Consider the following 24759-nt stretch of genomic DNA (forward strand, 5'->3'; position numbering starts at 1 on the left):
TTGTTTAATTTAAGGTATTTGTATTGGTCTTGCGCCATCTGCATCAAGCATTCCTTGCATGTTCATGGTCTTTTTGTTAGTGCCAACTCTAACCGCGCTGACTTTAAATGGCATATAGGTGCACTGCAAGACAGGAAAATGATAAATTATTAATATTACAGTACATGCAAACAAAGGTTATTTTCTCATATGTATGACTTCTTGCTCCTGTTTACATTTCTGCATTTTACAAATCATTAACCTCACATTGTAATTTTTGTGCTTTACTTGTCACTACTTCCAGACGCCAAGGACTTACTGTTGTGCTAACACTGAAGACTTGGAGACAGTTATTCACCATGTACACAGCCTGTACCCTTCTGCTCCTTTCCTGGCAGCAGGGGTTTCAATGGGAGGGTAAGGTTTTCCCTTTCTAAAATAATCTCTGAGAGGGAAGCTATTTTATTGGCTGTCTCTTTGAGAGGACTATAAGCTAGCTATATGGACACTTTTTAAATAAATGTCTGATTATGTTTATCATATTTTATTAAATGCGGTTGATTGAATGAAGGAAGGAAGGAAAAAATTAATTCAGGTGAATTTTAATATTTTTCTTAACTACGGGTCTCTGTGACTGTGGATTTTGTGAGCCTGAAGGCTTGTCTGAAGCCCATGAAGTCGATTGCATCACTCACCGGCTGCCATATTGACCTTCTGATTCCTGACGCACTCCCAGCCATCCCTGGAGCTGCGTTGTGAAGCTGAACTTGTAGCATGACTTTCATCACTCCAGTTACAGAAATAATCACTTATGGCTCTCTCCAGCTGCAGTGGCCTTCAAAATTATTTTTCCCCAGGTGGTATTTTGTTTTGTTTTGTTTTGTTGCTGGGCAAATGGACCTACTGTGGAGTGCTCTCCTAGAAACTGAAATTTTGTTAACCCCCTACTCCAGCTGTTATTTTAAGCATATGGATATTGTCATTTGTGCTGCTTGCAATTACTTTGGGGCTTATTTGGAACTTTTCTATTTAGGCTTACTTCTACTAATTGTTTTTGGGGTTTTTTGTGGTTGTTCTAGTGATGGTGAGCTTAAGAAAATCCAAAATTTTTATTATCTGGAATTTTACTAAGCTTTTAGATTCCTGAAGCCATTGTCCAAAACTAGTTTTTTAAATCAGCAAATACTTAAGATAGAAAATATTTTTTCATAATTTTATAATTGTTTATCTGTCATTTCAGTTTTTAGAACATCTTGAACATGAATCACTTGAAAATGAACAGCATTTTTCCATAGCCAGTGGCTGTGAAAAAAAATTTTTTAATTTTTTTAAAAAGAAAATGAACAGCATTTACAAATGATAGACTCTAAAAACAGGCCTTTAACCACAGCTTTTTAGATTCTGATAAACATAAAACTAAGAAGAAAAGAATACATTTCTTCCATTAGCATGGAAGGTCTGACTTGACCTACTAAGAAAGAAATCTCAATCAATGGAGAAAACCCACGCAGACTCTCTGAATTGTGCTTAATGGACAGAGCTTAGCGTCACTTTCCTTTCCCCCATAATGTGAACCTTAAAGGACAGGGTGAGAGCTGAACTTTTCCCTTAATCATATAAACACATGGCTTTTCTAAAGGCCAGGGCTTACATAAACAGGTTCAGATTCTCTATTCAGATGCTTCTGGGAAATGTCTATTCATGCCGCATTGAAGCCTCAGTGCCTGAAGGCAGAACTTGACCATTTAGCCTTTACGGCTGGTTGAACATTAATGTCTTGTGAACTGTTAGACGGAAGCACCCCTTTTAGTTGCCTAGCACTGTGACGCGATCCCAAGTGGGCTTACCACTTGGGGATGTGTTTTATATCTTGACACATTTTTTCTTATGGAGATGCAACACACAAAAACAGTCCATGGATGATCCTTATGCCCAGTGCCCCATGGACTGGGGTAATCCCTGTGATAGAGCCTGTGATGCCCCTGGGGCCAAGTGCCAGCAACTCATGGATCATCTCATTTCATCAGTGTCACCCCCTCCCCTTTCCCTCCCAACTCTGATTATTGTGAACCAAATCTCAGACATCACTTATAAATAGTTGTTATCTCTAAAAGGTAGGCCAGGTGTGGTGACTTACACCTGTAATCCCAGCACTTTGAGAGGCTGAGGCAGGCAGACCACCCAAGGTCAGGAGTTCGAGACCAGCCTGGCTAACATGGTGAAACCGCCCCCCCCATCTCTATTAAAAATGCAAAAATTAGCCAGGCATGATGGTGCATGCTTGTAACCCCAACACGCTGGGAGGCCAAGCCGGGCAGATCATCTGAAGTCAGGAGCTCAAGACCAGCCTAGCCAACATGGTGAAACCCCCATCTCTACTAAAAATACAAAAATTAGCTGGACATGGTGGCGCATGCCTGTAATCTCAGCTACTCAAGAGGCTGAGGCAGGAGAATCGCGTGAACCCAGGAGGTGGAGGTTGCCATGAGCTGAGATCACACCACTGCACTCCAGCCTGGGCAACAGAGCGAGACACCATATTAAAAAAAAAAAAAAGGCCGGGCGCGGTGGCTCACGCTTGTAATCCCAGCACTTTGGGAGGCTGAGGCGGGCGGATCATGAGGTCAGGAGATCGAGACCATGGTGAAACCCCGTCTCTACTAAAAATACAAAAAAATTAGCCGGGCGTGGTGGCGGGCGCCTGTAGTCCCAGCTACTCGGAGAGGCTGAGGCAGGAGAATGGCGTGAGCCCGGGAGGCGGAGCTTGCAGTGAGCCGAGATCGCGCCACTGCACTCCAGCCTGGGTGACAGAGCGAGACTCTGTCTCAAAAAAAAAAAAAAAAAAAAGGCTGGGCACAGTGGCTCACACCTATAATACCAGCACTTTAAAAGGCTGAGGTGGGTGGATCATGAGGTCAGGAGTTCAAGACCAACCTGACCAACATGGTGAAATCCTGTCTCTACTAAAAATACAAAAATTAGCTGGGCATGGTGGCACAGGCCTGTAATCCCAGCTACTCAGGAGGCTGAGGCAGGAGAATGGCTTGAACCCAGGAGGCGGAGGTCATGATGGGCTGAGATCACGCCACTGCACTCCAGCCTGGGCAACAGAGCGAGACTCCGTCTCACATACACAAAAAAAGGCCAGGCACGGTGGCTCACACCTATAATCCCAGCACTTTGGGAGGCCAAGGCAGGCAGATCACCTGAGTTTGGGAGTTGGAGACCAGCCTGACCAATGTGGAGAAACCCCGTCTCTACTAAAAATGCAAAATTAGCTGGGCATGGTGGTGCATGCCTGTAATCCCAGCTACTTGGGAGGCTGAGGCAGGAGCACTTCCTGAACCCAGGAGGCAGAGGTTGCAGTGAGTCTACGTTGTTCTATTGCACTCCAGCCTGGGCAACAAGAGCAAAACTCCATCTCAAAAAAAAAAAAAAAAAAAAGTGGAGTTTATGTTTTGTGTTTTTTTGTTTGTTTGTTTGTTTTCTTTTGAGATGAAGTCTCCCATTGTCACCTGGACTAGAGTACAGTGGCGCGATCTCAGCTCACTGCAACCTCTGCCCCCTGGGTTCAAGTGATTCTCCTGCTTCAGCCTCATGAGTAGCTAAGATTACAGGTGCCCACCACCATGTCCAGCTAATATTTGTATTTTTATTAGAGAGGGGGTTTCGCTATGTTGGCCTGGTCTCAAACTCCTGACCTCGTGATCCGCCTGCCTCAGCCTCCCAAAGTGCTGGGATTATAGGCGTGAGCCACTGTGCCCGGCTGGAGTTTATCTTAAAAAACAAGCAACAAAAAAACAAAACCATATTACTGTTATTACACCTGAACAAAATCAACACTAATTTCAAACTATCATCCAGTATTCAGTAAGTGTTCACATTTCCCAAATAGTCTGTTTGCTTGTTTGGTTTTAGTTTAGTTAGGAGCCAGGAAAAGTCTATACATTGAGATTGGTATGCTTTTTAAGTCTCTTAATCCAGGGGTTATTTTTCTCTCTTTTTTTTTTTTTTTTTTTTTTTTTAGCTTGTAGTTTTTTTCTTTTGGTGAGAAAATAGGGTCCTTTTCCTATAGAAGTAAAACAGTCTTTTTGGGGATAACATCTTAGCATCATTTTGTTCCTCAGTAATAACCAAGACGTATCCCACCTGCTTGGTCATATCTACTTCTGAATCTTCCTAGTCCTGAGTTTCCCTTCAAGCGCTTCCAATTTGTGCATTTTACCAGCCTCCCAACAATATCTGACCTCCCATCAAAGAGTAGGGCCACCAAAACTAGGACTCTAGAATGAACCCTTTGCAGAAGAGTAAGCATTGTCCTATATATGGTTTGGTGAATCACAATACTGTATACAGATAGTTCAGTTGTTAGGAAGGATCATTTTCAAAAGCTAAATGTCCACTTTCCATCTAAAACTTCATCATATTTACCCCTGCAAGTCATTTGGACTGGAAAAAAGAATGAGGGAGAATTTTAACCCATTTCTCCTATTTCAAAACCTGGACAATTGAAGAAATCAAGTACAAAAAATACAATGAGAAACAATTAGGATATCATCCTGTTACTTGGCAGCGTTAAACTTTAGATTTTCAACATTGTGTATTTAGATTAGACACGATTATGGTCTCTCTTACCAAAATAGAATTAGCATAGAGTCAAGCAAATTAGTAGAACAAAAAGAAAAGAAGAAAATATGTGTTAGGAAATAAGGACAAATAAGAGGAATAGAAAGAGAAAACAAGTTACTTTAGGGGTCAACTGTTCTATCACAACTCAGAAAGTCTAGACTAGAGAGCGATTTAGAAACTTGCGCTTTTTCCTCTCTTCAGCGTGGGGTGCCCACAACTTGCGCGCTCTCTTTTTGCTGCTCCCCAGCTCTCGGATACAGCCGACACCATGGGTTTCGGAGACCTGAAAAGCCCCGCCGGCCTCCAGGTGCTCAACGATTACCTGGCGGACAAGAGCTACATCGAGGGGTATGTGCCATCACAAGCAGATGTGGCAGTATTTGAAGCCGTGTCCGGCCCACCGCCTGCCAACTTGTGTCATGCCCTACGTTGGTATAATCACATCAAGTCTTACGAAAAGGAAAAGGCCAGCCTGCCAGGAGTGAAGAAAGCTTTGGGCAAGTATGGTCCTGCCGATGTGGAAGACACTACAGGAAGTGGAGCTACAGATAGTAAAGATGATGATGACATTGATCTCTTTGGATCTGATGATGAGGAGGAAAGTGAAGAAGCAAAGAGGCTAAGGGAAGAACGTCTTGCACAATATGAATCAAAGAAAGCCAAAAAACCTGCACTTGTTGCCAAGTCTTCCATCTTACTAGATGTGAAACCTTGGGATGATGAGACAGATATGGTGAAATTAGAGTGCGTCAGAAGCATTCAAGCAGATGGCTTAGTCTGGGGCTCATCTAAACTAGTTCCAGTGGGATACAGAATTAAGAAACTTCAAATACAGTGTGTAGTTGAAGATGATGAAGTTGGAACAGATATGCTGGAGGAGCAGATCACTGCTTTTGAGGACTATGTGCGGTCCATGGATGTGGCTGCTTTCAACAAGATCTAAAATCCATCCTGGATCATGGCATTTAAATAAAAGCTTGAAAGATTAAAAAAAAAAAAAAAAAAACTTGCTACAGGGTGCAAGGATCCTTGGCAGCTAGGGTAGTGATCCAGACCAGTTAACTCACAATCTCTGAGGATAAGACCCAGTAGTCATTTACAAACTCCTCAGGAGCTAGAGACCAGCCTGAGCAACATAGTGAGAACTCATCTCTACAAAAAAAAAAAAAATCTTTTTTTTTTTTTTTTTTAATTAGCTGGGCATGATGGCGGACACATGTAGTCCCAGATACTGGGGAGGGTAAGGTGGGAGGATCATTTCAGCCCAGGAGATCAAGGCTGCCCTAAGGTGTGATTGTGTCACTGCACTCCAGCCTGGGCTACAGAGCCTATCAGAAAAAAAAAAAAAAAAAAAAAAACGCCTGGTGCAACAGCTGTAATCTTAGCACTTTGGGAGGCCAGGGTGGGCGGGTCACTTGAGGTCAGGAGTTCAAAACCAGCCTGGTCAACACGATGAAACCCCGTCTCCACTAAAAATACAAAAAATTACCGGGGCGTAGTGATGCATGCCTGTAATCCCAGCTACTCGGGAGGCTGAGGCAGGATAATCGCTTGAACCCGGGAGGTGGAGGTTGCAGTGAGCCGAGATCGCACCACTGCACTCCAGGCTGGGTGACAGAGCAAGACTCTGTCTCAAAAAAACACATACATACACACACAAAAAAACTCTGGGTGATTCCAGCATGCAGTCATGTCTAAAAACCACTCTTAGGGTGGATTTCTCTTATGTTTGACTACATAGGATATATATATATATAAGGAATAACTATGATTTGTCCCATTTACCACATAGTCGACTGCAAGACAAATATATGAATATAAGAAAGAATGAAGATGCTTGCATGCTTTTCCAGGATAGAGGACTTAAACACTAGTTTATATTCTTCTTCTCCATAGTTAACATGAAGTCTGTAGTTAGAAATGGATGTCTTCTGTGATATAACAAATTAATCACTGAGCTTCCTGTTTCTCCCCATTTTAGAATGCTGCTTCTAAATTACCTGGGCAAAATTGGGTCCAAAACTCCTTTGATGGCAGCTGCAACTTTTTCCGTTGGTTGGAACACCTTCGCTTGCTCAGAGTCATTGGAAAAACCACTGAACTGGCTGCTTTTTAATTACTATTTGACAACCTGCCTTCAGTCTTCAGTTAACAAGTGAGTCACCTTTAAAATCTGTTGTCTCCAGGGCTGGGCCCGGTGGCTCACGCCTGTAATCCCAGCACTTTGAGAGGCTGAGGCAGGGGGATCACGAGGTCAGGAGATCGAGACCATCCTGGCCAATATGGTGAAACCCCATCTCTACTAAAAATAAAAAAAATGTAGCTGGGCGTAGTGATGCATGCCTGTAGTCCCAGCTACTTAGGAGGCTGAGGCAGGAGAATTGCTTGAACCCAGGAGGCGGAGGTTGCAGTGAGCCAAGATCATGCCACTGCACTCCAGCCCGGGTGACAGAGCAAGACTCCGTCTCAAAAAAAAAAAAAAAAAAAAATCCTGTTGTCTCCAAATGTTTTGATTACATGCCCCAACAGTAAAAAAACTTAAAGCATAATACTGCCAGTATATGTATATGTATTTATACACTGAATAAATTTACTACTGTACCAAAATACTATCTTTGTTGTAAGTGCATATAAATAAAAAATGTAAGTATAAGTTAAAATTTAAGCATGAGTTAAAAATATAGCTAAAAGTTGTAATGTTTTCCTTCTGAACCCCAGTGGATTGTCTTGTACAACCCCTAAAGTATGTACCCCATTTTTAGTGAAGGTACACTATTGAAGGTTACTATTCTAATCACCATTCTAAATTATTCTAAAAGACTAAAAATGTTAGTATGGAATGTGTTAAGTGGTACGATGGGCTGTTTCCCTGGATTTTCTACTTGTTGCTAATCTTAATAATACCTAAGTCTTTCCTGGATAGTAAGTAATATAGTAACTATTTTCATTGCTGAATAATACGGCTCCTTGAGGGTGTGCTTATGAGCATAGTATGTTTTAGAGACAGGAGAATGCAGTTCACTTAGATAATCTCAGCCCTCACAGCTCTTATACTACCAAAATACTATCTTTGCATTAGTTTTCTCTGGAATTGTTTGTGTATTTTCTTTTTTTCTTTTTCTTTCTCTCTCTCTTTTTTTTTCTTTTTTTTAAGACAGGGTCTCTCTCTATCGCCCAGGCTGGAGTGCAGTGGTGTGATCATGGCTCACTGCAGCCTCAGCCTCCTAGGCTCAAGTGATCCTCCCATCTCAGCCTCTCAAGTAGCTGGGACTACAGGCACATATCACCACACCTGGCTAATTATTTTATGTTTTGCAGAGACGAGGTTTTGCCATGTTGCCCAGGCTGTTCTCTAACTCCTGAACTCAAGCAATCCATCCACCTCAGCCTCCCAAAGTGCTAGGACTACAGACATGAGCCCCCCGCCCAGCAGAGATGTTTCTGTTTCCTTATTTCTTTATTTAATTTTTTTATTTTTAATTTCTGTGGGTACATAGTAGGTGTATATATTTATGGAGTACATGAGATATTTTGATACAGGCATGCAATGCACATAATCTTTATTTTTTTATGACAGTTACCACATACTTTTAAGTGAATTGATGAATATAAACTTTAAAAATACTGTTGATTTGCACATAACTTACTGAAAACCATAGTTATCCTGGAAGTTGACATTAAACACTGGATTAGATTTTACCAGGCCAGGCAAGGTGGCTCATGCCTATAATCCCAGCACTTTGGGAGGCCGAGGAGGGTGGATCACTTGAGCCCAGGAGTTCGAGACCAGCCTGGGTGACATGGCAAAACTCCATCTCTACAAAAAAAAAAACCCCACAAAATTGGTGGGGTTTGGTGGTGCACACCTGTAGTCCCAGCTACTCTGGGGCTGAAGTGGGAGAATCACTAAAGCCCAGCAGGTTGAAGGTGCAGTAAGCCATGATCACGCCACTACACTCCAGCCTGGGTGACAAAGCAAGACTCTGTCTCAAAAAAAAAAAAAAGGACTTGAAGAAAATATCTTCAGCACAAATATTATTATACTAATCCTGCCGTACCTGATTAAGCAAATATTTATTGAGTGCCAACTTTGTGCCCTGTGGTATGCTGTTTACTAATTTGTTTTTAAGTCTTTTTAGTATGATGGAGTAGGAATGACCTTGATTTTTACTTCCGAAATTCTTTTGTTCCAGGCACCGACATATGTTTGTAAAACAAGTTGATATGGATCATGTCATGAAGGTAGGAGAGAAACTTTATTTAATACTTTTATTTCTTCTTTTGGGCAAGACTAGATATAATTTGTTTTTGTGTTTCAGGCTAAATCCATCAGAGAGTTTGATAAGCGATTCACTTCAGTCATGTTTGGATACCAAACAATTGATGATTATTATACTGATGCCAGTCCGAGTCCTAGACTGAAGTCAGTAGGAATTCCAGTATTGTGTCTAAATTCTGTGGATGATGTTTTCTCACCCAGTCATGGTAAAATTAACATATTTGCATATATTTTGACATGAATTAACTTTTAATATATTGTTCTTTTTAAGGAAATATAGTAATAAGAAAATGTGTCATTTCCATTATAAAAAAAAACTAGATACTCATAACACAGTATCTAAATGTCTCAGATCACTTAAATATTTTCACAGACCCTTATCTAGTCCATTGTGAGAGGCTCAGAACAAATTATGACTCACTGTTTTGCTCATTCTCATTTTTATAACCTTTCCTTCTTATCAAATACACTGTTCTTTGGACAGATTATGTTACAGTCCTTTTGCCTCAAGAGAATATTGTCATCACTTGCCTCTTCTTCCTGAGATTCCTATAAAGAAGGATTTTGAAGTTTTTCTTCCCTTTTAAGCTGGAAGAGAACTTGAGACTTTATAAACACAGTGGCTTTGAATATCTCAATTAGTGAAGCATATTTGGACTAGAAGGTCATATTTGAAGAGAAACATTCTTTCCTTTTCCCTGGAATACTGTATAAAAGAAAATGAATTAGCTGGGCATGGTGGTGTGTATCTGTAGTCCCAGCTACTTGGGAGGCTGAGGTGGGAGAATCACTTGAGCCCAGAAGTGTGAGGCTGCAATGAGCTATGATCATGCCTCTGCACTCCAGCCTGAACAACAGAGTGAGACCCTGTCTCTTGAAAATTATTCAAAAATAAACTTTCCTGCTTTCTTTTCCGCTCTGTCGCCCAGGCTGGAGTGCAAAGGCATGATCTCGGCTCACTGCAACCTCTGCCTCCCGGGTTCAAGCGATTCTCCCTCCTGAGCCTCCCAAGTAGCTGGGATTACGGGTGCGTGCCATCATGCCCGGCTAATTTTTGTATTTTTGTAGAGACGGGGTTTCACCATGTTGGCCCGGCTGGTCTCAAACTCCTGACCTCAGGTAATTTGCCTGCCTGGTTCCTCCAAAGTGTTGGGATTACAGGCGTGAGCCACCACACCCAGCCTAAACTTTACTACTTTCCTTTTTTTTTGTTTTTTGAGATGGAGTCTCACTCTGTCACCCAGGCTGGAGTGCAAAGGCACGATCTCGGCTCACTGCAGCCTCCGCCTCCCGAGTTCAAGCAATTCTCCTGCCTCAGCTTCCCAAGTAGCTGGGATTACAGGTGCCCGCCACCATGCCTGGCTAATTTTTGTATTTTTAGTAGTGATAGGGTTTCACCATGTTGGCCAGGCTGCTCTCGAACTCCTGACCTCAGGCAATCCGCCTGCCTCAGCCTTCCAGACTGCTGGGATTATAGGCATGAGCCACCACACCCTGCCAACTTTCCTGCTTTCTTAAGTCAAGAAATATGAAATTTGATAACAAAGATAGGGAGCAGCCTGGCCCACACAGTGAAATTCCACCTCTACTAAAAATACAAAAATTAGCTGGGCATGGTGGCACATGCCTGTAATCCCAGCTACTTGGGAGGCTGCGGCAGGAGAATCGCTTGAACCAGGAGGCGGAGGTTGCAGTGAGCTGAGATCGCGCCACTGCACTCCAGCCTGGGCGACAGAGTGAGACTCCATCTCGAAAAAAAAAAAAAAAACTTTTTCTCTCTTTCCCCTCAATACATTAAAACCATTTCCCCCAAATACTTCATTTAAAAAATGATTCTGACTATAAACATAACACATATGTTGTGAAATTTTCAGAAAATCCCCAATGTGTGTGTATATTTATATATTTTTAATTACCTACCATTTCTCTAGGAGATCCTATTTTATTGTGTGATTGATGATTAATCACAGGTAATCTTAGAAACTGAAACTTACAGCCTTGACCACAATTTAGAAAATGAAACTCTGAACTTTAATATCAGTTGACTTACATGGTGATTGTTTTAGCATATTTTCATTGGATTAAGGAAGTCCAGTATTTCTCTACGCGTTTTTATATTTCACTGACCTTTTTACCAGTAAAAAATTCCCAACATTTTAACCTTACCCACGTGGGTGAAGTTTGAACTCGTTATTTTCTATTATTTCCCAAGCCTTTAAAATAGTCTTGCCACATTGAAATAGTAGACAATTGTCTGCAGTCTGAGAGAACAGGCAGCCAGCATCTTTCGCATGACTCAAATGTGGCCCAGCCTTTTGTTCTTCTGATATGACTGTAACTCTCAGTGTTAGAAATTTCTGAATGTATCCAGAGTGTGAAGTTTAGGCTCTTGATAATTCCTTTAGAGGCAAATGAAACACTCTAAATGTTTGGTGAAAAAGGAAAAGCAAAAATAGTATCAGCCATTCCCCCTTAAGTTCCCACACCTGATCCCAAGATAGATGTTCACTTTTAGGTGTTCTTCCTTGGGACGGACATGGCTAGCTAAGGACATGAACTCAGGACCACTTTTTGATAAGAACTTAGCTTGTTGAGCCTTGCTTTAGGGCTATCGGTTTATTCTTTAGAGTGTTATGAAGGGTCAAATTTAGAGCACTGTCTAAACAGTCGATTTATGGAAGGGCCCCAGTTCTCTTACAGTGAATTTTAGCTTCCTTTTTCTTCTTACAAGGGGGTGGGGTAGAGAAACTGTTACCTTTCATTAGCTCATTTGCCCCTAAAACTCAGCCCAAGTTGTGAAGTTGTAATTATTGCATCAATCACATTATATATATATTTGGAGACAGGATCTCGCTCTGTTGCCCAGACTGGAGTCCAGTGACACTACCATAGTTTACTGCAGCCAGGCTGAGCGAAGTGGCTCACACCTGTAATTCCAGCAGTTTGGGAGGCCAAGGTGGGTGGATCACCTGAGGTCAGGAGTTCAAGACCAGCCTGACCAACATGGTGAAACCCCATCTCTACTAAAAAAAAAAAAAAAATACAAAATTAGCCGGGCGTGGTGGCACACACCTGTAATCCCAGCTACTCAGGAGGCTGAGGCAGGAGAATTGCTTGAACCCTAGAGACAGAGGTTGCAGTAAGCCGGCCGAGATCGCACCATTGCACTCCAGCCTGGGCAACAACAGTGAAATTCCATCTCAAAAAAAAAAAAAAAAAGTTTACTGCAGCCTTAAACTCCTGGGCTCAGGCTGTCCTCCCACCTCAGCCTCAGCTAGGACTACAGGTGCATGCCACCACACCAGGCTTTTTTTTTTTTTTTTTTTATCATTTTTTGTAAAGACACGGTCAGTCTTGCTATGCTGCCCAGGCTAGTCTCAAACTCCTAGCCTCAAGAGATCCCCCCAAAGTGCTGAGATTACAAGCATGAGCCACCACACTGGCCTCAACCATGTTATCTTATTTAGGGAGATAAAATTTGGCAGTTTATCTGAAATCAAAACACTTCTCATGCCAGGTTTTGATCCATTTAGAGACCTTATATCAAAACATTTTCACTGACCTCTAAGCATGGGAGAAAAAAAAAAAACTTTAATTCATATCTTTTTTTTTTGAGACGGAGTCTCATTCTGTCGCCCAGGCTGGAATGCAGTGGTGCAGTCTTGGCTCACTGCAAGCTCTGCCTCCCGGGTTCACGCCATTCTCCTGCCTCAGCCTCTCCGAGTAGCTGGGACTACAGGCGCCCGCCACCACGCCCGGCTAATTTTTTTTTGTATTTTTAGTAGAGACGGGGTTTCACCACGGTCTCGATCTCCTGACCTCGTGATCCGCCCGCCTCGGCCTCCCAAAGTGCTGGGATTACAAGCGTGAGCCACCGTGCCCGGCCTAATTCATATCTTTTAAAGTTTATACTCAGGCCAGATGGGTGGCTCACCAACATGGTGAAACCCCGTCTCTACTAAAAATACAAAAAATAGCTGGGCATGCTAGTGGGCACCTGTAATCCCAGCTACTCGGGAGGCTGAGGCAGGAGAATTCCTTGAACCCAGGTGGCAGAGGTTTCAGTGAGCTGACATTGCACCACTGTACTCCAGTCTGGGCCACAGAGCAAGACTCTGTCTCAAAAACAAATAAAAAGATAAAAATAAAGTTTATATTCAAGGTAGATTTATAGAGCATATGAAAAGACTGTCGAGGCCAGGCACGATGGCTCACACCCGTAATCCCAGCACTTTGGGAGGCCGAGGCAGGCGGATCACGAGGTCAGGAGTTCAAGACCAGCCTGTCCAATATGGTGAAACCCTGTCTGTACTAAAAAATACAAAAATTAGCTGGGCGTGGTGGCGCATGCCTGTAGTCCCAGCTACTCGGGAGGCTGAGGCAGGAGAATCGCTTGAACCAGGGAGGCAGAGGTTGCAGTGAGCCGAGATTGCGCCACTGCACTCCAGCCTGGGTGACAGAGACTCCGTCTCAAAAAAAAAAAAAAAAAAGAAAAGACTGTCATTACTGGTGAATTATATTAAATACAGCAACTATGTTTTTGTTTTTTGTTTTTTGGTTTTTTTTTTTTAAACAGTCTCTGTCTCCTAGGCTGGAGTGCAGTGGCACAATCTCAGCTCACTGCAACCTCCACCTCCCTGGTTCAAGCGATTCTCCTGTCTCGGCCTCCCAAGTAGCTGAAATTACAGGTGCCCGCCATCATGCCCAGCTAATTGTTTTATATTTTTAGTAGAGACAGGGTTTCACCATGTTAGCCAGGCTGGTCTCAAACTTCTGACCTCAAGTGATCCACGCCACCCATCTCAGCCTCCCAGAGTGCTTTGAGTATAGGCATGAGCCACTGCGCCCGGCCTGCAACTATGTTTTTTTTTCTTTTGTTGTTGATTTGTTTTGTTTTGTTTAAGACGGAGTCCTGCTCTGTCGCCCAGGCTGGAGTGCAGTGGCGCAATCTCGGCTCACTGCAACTTCCACCTCCCTGGTTCAAGCGATTCTCCTGCCTCAGCCTCTGGAGTAGCTGGGACTACAGGCACCCGCCACCATGCCTGGCTACTTTTGTTTTTGTATTTTTAGTGGAGACGGGGTTTCACCGTGTTAGCCAGGATGGTCTCGATCTCCCGACCTCGTGATCCACCTGCCTCCGCCTCCCAAAGTGCTGGGGTTACAGGCGTGAGCCACCGCACCCAGCCGCAACTATGTTTTTTAAATACTTTTCCTTTGTCTTTACCATAAATAGAAATTCAGAGAAGAAATTCACCCATGTTTCATTGCCCAAAGATAAACACTGTTACTATTTGAGAGAATTTCATTCCTTTTGGTTGTTATCTATGTGTTTTTATTATATAAATTATATTTATACTTTTGAATCCTGAATACATCCACAGATGGCCTGAGGAATCTAACATCGTATAAGGTTCATTCGTTTGTTCTTTCTTTCTCTCTCTTTCTCTTTTTGTTTGTTTGTTTTGAGACAGAGTCTTGCTCTGTCACCAGGCTGGAGTGCAGTGGCGTGATAGCTCACTGCAGCCTTGGCCTCCCAAGTAGCTAGGATTACAGGCGTGCACCACCATGCCTGGCTATTTTTTGTATTTTTAGTAGAGACGGGGTTTCACCATGTTGGCCAGGCTGTTCTCAAACTCCTGACCTCATGATCCACCTGCCTCTGCCTCCCAAAGCACTGGGATTACAGGCGTGAGCCACCACACCCAGCTTTTTTTTTTTTTTTTTTTTTTTTTTTTTGAGATAGAGTCTTGCTCTGTCGCCCAGGCTGGAGTGCAGTGGCATGATCTTGGCTCACTGCAGCCTCTGCCTCCCGGGTTCAAGCAATTCTCCTGCCTCAGCCTCCCCAGTAGCTGGGATTACAGGCACGCGCCACCATGCCCAGCCAATTTTTGTATTTTTAGAGAGACGGGGTTTCACTATGTTGGCCAAGATGGTCTTGATCTCCTGACCTCGTGATCCACCCGCCTCGGCCTCCCAAAGTGCTGGGATGACAGACGTGAGCTCTTTCTTTTTTTGGACGGAGTCTTGCTCTGTTGCCAGGTTAGAGTACAATGGTGTGATCTTGGCTCACTGCAATCTCCGCCTTCCGGGTTCAAGTGATTCTCCTGCCTCAGCCTCCCAGGTAGCTGGGACTACAGGCACGTGCCACCACACCCATCTAATTTTTGTATTTTTAGTAGAGACGGGGTTTCACCATGTTGGCCAGGATGGTCTCGATCTCTTGACCTCATAATCTACCAGCCTCAGCTTCCCAAAGTGCTGGGATTACAGGCATGAGCCACCACACCTGGCCTCTCTCTCTCTCTTTCCTTTGTTTTCTTTTTCTTTCTCTCTCTTTTTCTTCTTTTTGTCTTTCTCTTTCTTTCCTTCTTTCTCTTTGTTTTCTTCCTGTCTTGCTTGCTTTCTTCTTCCTGTCCTTTCTTTTCTTTCTTTCAAGATGGGGTCTCACTATGTTGCCCAGGCTGGTCTCGAACTCCTGAGCTCAAGTGATCCTCTCACTTCGGCCTCCTAAAGTGCTAGGATTACAAGCATGAGCCACCATGCCCAGCCACATCATGTAAAGTTAATCAAAATAATACCTAATGAATTTCTAACTCTCACAAAGATGCTAAGCTTAGTTTTTTTCCCTGCTGTAACACCTCAGTGGGAATTTTATAGCATATTATGAGGATTCACCATTCCTTGAATTGTCTTACTTTAATTTCTCAAAATAAGACTTGATGTATACTTTTGTGTTATGAAGATCAATCTTGGATTGATTCTTCCCAAAATGATTGTGCAGTACATGACCATATATATGAACTGTTGCAAGAATATAAATAGTTGATTTAAGTTAGTCAGACTCATTCCATTTAACTATGCTCATTACATATATTTATATAATGGTGTTTTGATTTCTGTTTATTAGACATGATAAAGGTATATGCTTTTCCTAACAAAAACGTAATGATTATATTTTTCTCTCTCCTTCTTCTCTCTTATTGCCACGTTTTTTTTGGTCTGAAGCTATTCCAATAGAAACTGCTAAGCAAAATCCTAATGTTGCTTTGGTCCTTACTTCTTATGGAGGCCATATTGGTTTTCTGGAGGGAATCTGGCCAAGACAGTCCACTTACATGGATCGTGTCTTCAAGCAATTTGTGCAAGCCATGGTTGAGCATGGACATGAACTCTCTTAACATGTAGTTCTTCTGGTGCATTTTGTCTGAACCATGATTGTGAAGGCAGCTCAGCTTAGTGCACAAATCTTAACTATTGTATATAAAGCAAATAAGCCAGCAGATGGGTGAAGAGGTCCAGAATGATATGCAAAAACTACTTTTTAGAGAAACAAAACAACTTTGTAGCAACAAATTAAATATAGTATTAGATTGTTACTTATGTAGATTTTATTTTTACTATGCCTTACCAAGTACATCCTTAAACAAAGTAGTATGTACATGAAATTGCACTTAACCAAAACTATTGTTTTAAAAAATTTGAATTCCTCAGGGTTTTAATTTAAACTAGTAATTTTTTAGATTATTTGTTTTAGGTGATTTAATGGTACTTTAATAACTACTAAGAAATATTGGCTATTTGAATGTAAGTTATGAGGTGGTACATTCCTAAGGGTATTTATAGTTGATGATAACATGAAAACTGAAATAAGATAAAATACAATGCGCTCTTTTATGTATTCTAACTTTAAAAGACAAGTGCAACAATGTTAGACTGACTTCTATATGTGCTCTTTTACTCTGATAATATTAAATTAGGACTAACTTATGTTTTATAATGATTATATTTACATGCTTATTTTTAAAATAGTATATGTGGACACATATATATCATTATATTAAATTCTACCATTTTAAATTGGTCCTTTGTGAGTTTTTATCTGCTAAAAGGGCCCAGAAAGTAATCCCTAGAAAGTAATTTATGATAATTTTATTGGCCGGGCGCAGTGGCTCACGCCTGTAATCCCAGCACTTTGGGAGGTCGAGGTGGGCGGATCACCTGAGGTTGGGAGTTCGAGACCAGCCTGACTAACATGGAGAAACCTCATCTCTACTAAAAATACAAAATTAGCCGGGCGTGGTGGTGCGTGCCTGTAATCCCAGCTTCTCGGGGGGCTGAGGCAGGAGAATCACTTGAACCCTGGAGGCGGAGGTTGTGGTGAGCCGAGATCGTGCCATTGCACTCCAGCCTGGGCAACAAGAGCAAAACTCCGTCTCAAAAAAAATAAATAAAATAAAATAATTTTATTAATGCATTAGTAAGAAACATTAATACTGTTTTGCTTTACTGTTTCCAGAATATTGAGCTCACACCACTTGTACCAATTAAGAATACTTTCAGCTGCAGGAAACCTAACACTGCCTTAAGGAAAAATTATATCTCATTAACTTGTATTATAAGAATTCTCCTGGTGGGCAGGCCAGAGCTGGTGCAGAGGCTTACCAATGTCATCAAAGACCCAGGCTGTTTCTCTTCCATCCTTATCACAGTGGCTAGTTATCTCCTAAACACAGGGTGGCTGCTGCAGCTCCAGATGACACATTTGTGTTCAAAGAAGGAAACGGGAAGAGTGGAGCCAGACACATCTCCCCTTTTAGGAAAGTGAAAGCTTTCCCAGAAGACTTGCACTTACATCCATCAGCCAGACCCCTGTCACATGGCCACCCAGGTGGAGTGAGAGACTGGGAAAGCAAGTAATTTATCAGTTACATACTTAATCATAGTGAGGGCAGGCAAGGGAAAGGGGATTGGCAATGGTTATTGGGCTAGCCAGCCAATAATAATAATTTTCACATTATTCAACATCTTTTCCCTCCTTGTTACTTCAGCCTGTTTATAAAATACATATCTTTTTTCCTCAGGTAACACGTTGAGAGAACCATGTACAAAAAATATATATTAACAAAATTATTTACTAAAAATGCCACCATTTGGAGAACTTCTGATGATGTACTTGTAGACTCCCTCAATACTGTAACTAAGATGATAGCAATAATAATGCCAGTGCTTTTTTGTCTGTACAAAATATATTCTGATTCAATCATCATAATTACATTCAGTCTGTATGGATGAGGGGGCTGATCCTGCCATTGATGCTGGCTTGCCTGAATCATATTTTTTTTTCTTTTTTTTTTTTTTTGAGACGGAGTCTCGCTGTCGCCTAGGTTGGAGTGCAGTGGCGCGATCTCGGCTCACTGCAGGCTCCGCTTCCCGGGGTTCACGCCATTCTCCTGCCTCAGCCTCCCGAGTAGCTGGGACTACAGGCGCCCGCCTCCTCGCCCGGCTAATTTTTTGTATTTTTAGTAGAGACGGGGTTTCACCGTGTTAGCCAGGATGGTCTCGATCTCCTGACCTCGTGATCCACCCGCCTTGGCCTCCCAAAGTGCTGGGATTACAGGCGTGAGCCACCGTGCCCGGCCCTGAATCGTATTTTTTAACTTCTTTTCTGAGATGGAGTTTCACCCTTGTCACCCAGGCTGGAGTGCAATGGCGCGATCTCGGCTCGCTGCAACTTTCGCCTCCTGGGTTCCAGCAGTTCTCCCGCCTCAGCCTCTGGAGTAGCTGGGATTACAGGTGCCCACCACCACACCTGGCTAATTTTTGTATTTTTAGTAGAGATATGGTTTCACCATGTTGGCCAGGCTGGTCTTGAACTCCTGACTTCGTGATCCGCCCACCTCGGCCTTCCAAAGTGCTGGGATTACAGGTGTGAGCCACTACACCCGACCTTAACTTCTTTATTGATATGTAATTCACATATAATAAAATTCACCCATTTAAAGTACACAATTTGGAGCTAGTGCAGTGAGCATGCACCTGTGGTCCCTGCTACTGGCTACTCAGGAGACTGAGAAAGGAAGATCACTTGAGTCCAGGAGTTCGAGGCTGCAGTGAGCTATGATCACACCTTTAAATATCTGCTGCACTCCAGCCTGAGCAACACAGCAAGACTCCATCTCTAAAAAAAATTAAAGGGCATAATTCAGTGGTGTTTGTTCACAGAGTTGTGCAGCCATCACCATAATCTAACTTTAGAACATTTCATCACCCTAAAAAAAAGACCCTCTACCCCTTTAGAAGTCACTAATCCCTCAGCCCTAGACAACTGCTAATCTCTGTGTCTATAGATGTGCCTGTTCTGGGCTGTTTTATGTATATGGAGTAAAACAATGTATGCTATTTTGTGACTGGCTTCTTTCACTTAGCATAATGTTTTAAAGGTTCATCCATATGTGGCATGTACCAGTTCTTGACGTTCCCTTTTTTTTTTTTTTTTTTGAAACGGAGTCTCACTCTATCGCCAGGCTGGAGTGCAGTGGCACAATCTCGGCTCATTGCAACCTCCGCCTCCTTGGTTCAAGCCATTCTCCTGCCTCAGCCTCCCGAGTAGCTGGGATTACAGGCACACGCCCCCACGCCCGGCAAATTTTTGTATTTTTAGTAGAGAAGGGGTTTCACCATGTTGGCCAGGATGGTCTCGATCTCTTGACTTCATGATCTGCCCGCCTCAACCTCCCAAAGTGCTGGGATTACAGGTGTGAGCCACGGCGCCCAGCCTGACGTTCCTTTTATGGATGCATAGTATTCCATTGTGCAGACAGAGATCAAATTTTGTTCATCAGTTGATGGACATTTAGGTTATTTCTTTTTGCTATTATGAATAATGCTGCAATGAACATTTGTGTAGTTTTTGTGTGGGCATATTTTTCATTTCTCTTGGGTATATACCTGGTCATATGGTAATTCTACACTTTTTGAGGAACTACCAGGCTTTCCCAAAGCAGCTGTACCATTTTACATTCCAACCAGCAATGTACGTGGGTTCTAATTTCTCCACATCCTCACCAACACTTATTGTATGTTTTATTTATTATAAACATCCTAGTGAATCTGAATTATAAGTTTTAACCGTGATATTCTATCAAAACCAAAATATGAACTAGCACTGTAATGTTTAAAGATTTAAAGATAACCACTAGTGTAAAACAAAAATAAAATACAACTATACATACATGTAATTATGTACTTGTTATTTATAATGAGATGAATATTTTCAAGTACTGATTCTTGTACATTGAGGATAGATTATTCTCCCCAGCTGTTTCTTCACACACTAGCAAGCTCTGAGAAAGAAAGGCTGTGTTTTAATTATTTCTTACATCCCAAGCAACTAGCATATTGCCTAAAACACAGTAGGTCCTTAGTCAAAATTAGCTGAGTAATAGTGGTATAAACATGAAAATACAACTTTGTGAGCTGGCGCTTATTTTGAAAAGTTCATTTTAAGCATATCATGGAATTTTTTTCTAGTTTCCCTCTCATGTTTCCGTTTATTGTCATTATCGAACATTTATCCAAAGTCTTCTCTATATAGAGCATTGTATTCAGCACTAGGGATGGAAATAGATACAGTTTTCTCTTTTGTTTTTTTTTCGCCAGGGGTAGGGTGGGGTGGGGTGGGGGGTGGCTGGGGGAGAAGCCTCAAACATTTTTTACACCTTGAACCCAATAAATAAACACACTCCCCCGGCCCCCGACCAAGACAGGGTCTTGCTCTGTCGCCCAGGCTGGAGTGCAATGGCGAGATCTTGGCTCACTGCAACCTCCGTCTCCTGAGTTCAAGCGATTTTCCTGCCTCAGCCTCCTGAGTAGCTGGGATTACAGTCATGCGCCTCCACACCCGGCTAATTTTTTGTATTTTTAGTAGAGATGGGGGTTTCACCATGTTGGCCAGGCTGGTCTCGAACTCCTGACCTTATGATCCGCCCACCTTGGCCTCTCAAAGTGCTGGGATTACAGGCGTGAGCCACCACTCCCGGCCAATAAACACACATTTTATAGAACAATACTCGTATTCTGTGCAATACATTCTTGTATTTTCTAGCCCATCCTATTCTAGTCTGGTCTATTTTTTTACTTGAACAACCCTGTTTTGTTTTTCTTTTTAAGACACTTTCTCACTCTGTTGCACAGGCTGGAGTGCAGTGGTGCAACCTCAGCTCACTGCAACCTCCACCTCCCGGGTTCCAGCGATTCTCCTGCCTCAGCCTCCCGAGTAGCTGGGATTACAGGCACCTGCCAACAGGCCTGGCTAATTTTCGTATTTTTAGTAGAGACAGGGTTTCACCATGTTGCACAGCTGGTCTCAAACTCCTGACCTCAGGTGATCTGCCCACCTCAGCCTCCCAGAGTGCTGGAATTACAGGTGTGAGCCATCGCAACCGGCCCGTTTTTACTTTTAAAATGAAAGTGAGGCCGGGCACGGTGGCTCACGCCTGTAATCCCAGCACTCTGGGAGGCCAAGGCCGGAGGATCACCTAAGGTCAGGAGTTCAAGACCAGAGTAGCCAACATGGGGGAAACCTGTTTCTACTAAAAATACAAAAACTAGCAGGGCATGGTGGCACACACCTCTAATTCCAGCTACTTGGGAGGCTGAGGCACGAGAATCGCTTGAACCCTGGAGGGAGATGGAGGTTGCAGTGAGCAGAGATCGCACCACTGCACTCCAGCCTGGGTGAGGGAGTGAGACTCTGTAAATAAATAAATAAATAAAAATTACTGTAAAAATGTATTTTTGAGACATACCAATGGGTTGCAACCTGCAATTTGAAAAACACTGGGATTCTAGAAGTTACTAGAAGTTAAGGAAATCACTATTTTCTCTAGCAGTTATCACACTTATTGATAGCTTCTTTATTTACCTGCTTCCTCCAGCAGACTATAAGCACAGTGAGGATAGGAAACATGTCTTTTTTGCTCTCCTTTTTTTCCCCTGGGGCCAGTATAGTGTCTGGCTCATTCAAAATTCTTAAAAATTATTTGTTAATAATAATAATACTTGAATGTTAGGCCCTGACACTGATGGAAAGGTAGGACTTGCAAATCAGGAGTGGGGAGAGGAGGGATTTTTGCAACCTCTCTCTGAAGCAGAGCATCTGTTAAAGCATTCTGTTTCCCCTGCAGACTTCAGTATCAACATGGTAATTTTTAAAATCTCACAGTTACTCTGAACCTAATATAGCACTGGTCAGTCACAAGGTAAGCACTCAACATTTTAGAACTTAATTTGGAGTTGATGAGGACAATTTGCAAGGTCAGGTGATAAAGAATACCTAAGAAATGTGCTATTTTAACTCGAAGTCTCACTTAAAAGACAGTATTTTGACCGTCACCTTTTTTTTCTTTTTCTTTTTTCTTTTTTTTGAGACAGAGTCCCGCTGTGTTGCCCAGGCCAGAGTGCAGTGGCGCAGTCTCAGCTCACTGCACCCTCCGCCTCCCAGGTTCAAGCTGTTCTCGTGCCTCAGTCTCCCAAGTAGCTAGAACTACAGACACACACCTCCATACCTGGCCAATTTTTGTATTTTTAGTAGAGACGGGGTTTCACAATGTTGGCCAGGCTGGTCTCAAACCTGGCCTCCAGTGACCCTCCTGCCTTGGCCTCCCAGTGTTGGGATTACTGGCGAGAGCCACCGCGCCTGACCCTGAACATCTTTTAAATAAAAATAATTACTTGGATCAAGTAAGAAAAGACTTCTTGTCACTGTTAAGACTGTGACTCAGTATTAATTTATAACTCGACAATTTGTCTATTTATGCCTTCTATAAATAGTTATCTTCCCCCTAGAGTTAGATACTGGTACCCAAATCTTGCAAACAGTACAATAATCATATCTATTCTATCTATACTTCAGGTTTGTTGATCATATTACCAAGAACTAAATACCAGCTGGATATTGGTAGACAAGCTAGCAATACATTAACAGATCTGAATGATCCCAAAAGAGCATTATTCAGCAGGGCACGGTGACTCACGCCTGTAATCCCAGCACTTTGGGAGGCTGAGGCGGGTGGATCGCCTGAGGTCAGGAGTTCGAGACCAGCCTGGCCAACATAGTGAAACCCCGTCTCTACTAAAAATATAAAAATTAGCCGGGCATGGTGGCGCATGCCTGTAATTCCAGCTACTCAGGAGGCTAAGGCAGGAGAATCACTTGATCCTGGGGAGCAGAGGTTGCAGTGAGCTGAGATCATACCACTGCACTCCAGCCTGGGCATAAGAGTGATACTCCATCTCGGGGGGCGGTGGGGGCGGGGGGAAGAGCATCATTCTCTGCTTGAAATTGTTAACCCACGAATTAGTATCTGTAAATTTTAAATATACTGTTTATCTATTTTACTTTACCTATGGGCAGATGCAAGGATTTCAGTCCTTTCTTTTTCCAAGCTCAAAATGAAGCATGCCTGGTACTTAACTCCTGGTCCCTGAATATAGTTTATTTTTTCTAATGCTATACAGAAGTGTTCCAATATGACATTTGAAACTTCTAGGTTTTCTTACAGAGTTCAAGTAATGCTTGGAGAAACAATGTAGAATAAACTAGTATATATATTATCATGATACATATTTAGAAATAGATTTTTACACACAAAAAATGCCTAATATTCTATATATATACCTAGAGCTCTTTATAATCATTAATCATTGATACTAGTATTTGTAAGTTCTTTTCTTGGGTAAGAAATTTGGACTTGAATTCACAGCACTTGAATTTGGTTCTTAGCTCTGCTGCTGATCTGCCATTTGACCTGAGGCAAATCATTTACCCTTGCTAGACCTGTTTCTTCATCTATAAAATGCAGATAGTAATATCAATTTTAGAGTTTGTATGAGGATTAGAAAGATAACATAAAAATGCTTGAACTATTGAGTACTATTAAAATATAAGAAGTTGATGGCCAGGCGCAGTGCCTCACACCTGTAATCTCAGCACTTTGGGAGGACGAGGCAGGTGGATCACAAGGTCAGGAGTTCGAGACCAGCCTAGCCAACATGGTGAAACCCCATCTCTACTAAAACTACAAAAAGTAGCCAGACGTGGTGGCGTGTGCCTGTGATCCTAGCAACTCAAGAGGCTGAGGCAGGAGAATCGCTTGAACCCTGGAGGCAGAGGTTGCAGTGATCTTGGCTCATGCAGTGAGCCAAGATCACGCAACTGCACTCCAGCCCGGGTGACAAGAGAGAAACTCAGTCTCAAAAAAAAAAAAAAAAAAATTTTATATATATATATATATATATATATATATATATGTTGCTATGAAAAGATGTTCCTTACTATAAACCAAATCAAAAACAAGTGACATTTTATTACTATTATAGCTTTCTCTATCAGAAATATACTAGGTTTGGCCAGGCGCGGTGGCTCCCGCCTATAATCCCACCACTTTGGGAGGTCGAAGCAGGCAGATCACCCTGAGGTCAGGAGTTCGAGACCAGCCTGGCCAACATGGTGAAACCCTGTGTCTACTAAAAATACAAAAATGAGCCGGGCATGGTGGCGGGCACCTGTAGTCCAAGCTACTCGGGAGGCTGAGGCAGGAGAATCATTTGAACGTGGGAGGTGGAGGTTGCAGTGAGCAGGGATCGTGCCACTGCACTCCAGCCTGGGCAACAGAGCGAGACTCTGTCTCAAAAAAAATAAATAAAAAATACACTGGGTTCAGGGTAGGGGAGAAAGTACACGCTGGTATGTATGGTGATGTTAACCTTGATCCCTTGACTAAGATGGTGCCTGCCAGGAATCCTCCACTGCAAATGTATTAATTTTCCCTTTGTAATTACTTAATATTTTGGAAGAAGGGGATGCTTTGAGATTATAAAAATATTTTGTTTCTGTTTAAACTTTCACCTACTCATTAGTAGATCTTGCCTACAGCAATTACAGTGGTGTTCTAATGGTAATTTTCTATTTCCCAGTTTCCTTCTGCTTAGAATTCTTCTGAAAAGATGACTTGTCACTTCCCAATCCATGTTAATTTCTTTATTCACTTATGTATATCTATATGGATTCATGGATTTTTGTTTTTTCTTTG

General features: G+C 42.4%; 2 protein-coding genes across 5 annotated transcripts in view; both read left to right on the top strand.

Moving 5' to 3' along the window:
• Positions 1–16744, top strand: part of ABHD3 (abhydrolase domain containing 3, phospholipase) — a 56679-nt gene extending 39935 nt beyond the window's left edge. The window contains exons 5-9 of one of the 4 annotated variants that reach the window (XM_055236646.2): positions 284–396; positions 6590–6763; positions 8802–8850; positions 8928–9093; positions 15893–16744. In XM_055236646.2, the coding sequence (XP_055092621.2) occupies positions 284–396; positions 6590–6763; positions 8802–8850; positions 8928–9093; positions 15893–16065 (675 nt within the window). In that variant the 3' untranslated portion in view covers positions 16066–16744. Of the gene's footprint in view, positions 1–283; positions 837–6589; positions 6764–8801; positions 8851–8927; positions 9094–15892 lie in introns of all 4 variants that reach the window. The other 3 variants (XM_055236665.2, XM_055236626.2, XM_055236636.2) reach the window with 3 other exon arrangements.
• On the top strand, positions 4031–6269 carry LOC129459651 (elongation factor 1-beta-like). Its single transcript, XM_055236679.2, has one exon. It carries the CDS (start codon positions 4877–4879, stop codon positions 5549–5551), a length of 675 nt encoding a protein of 224 aa, XP_055092654.1. The 5' UTR covers positions 4031–4876; the 3' UTR covers positions 5552–6269.
• Positions 16745–24759: the final 8015 nt, after the last annotated feature.

This window comes from Symphalangus syndactylus, chromosome 1 (assembly GCF_028878055.3).
Source record: "Symphalangus syndactylus isolate Jambi chromosome 1, NHGRI_mSymSyn1-v2.1_pri, whole genome shotgun sequence".
NCBI lineage: Eukaryota > Metazoa > Chordata > Mammalia > Primates > Hylobatidae > Symphalangus > Symphalangus syndactylus.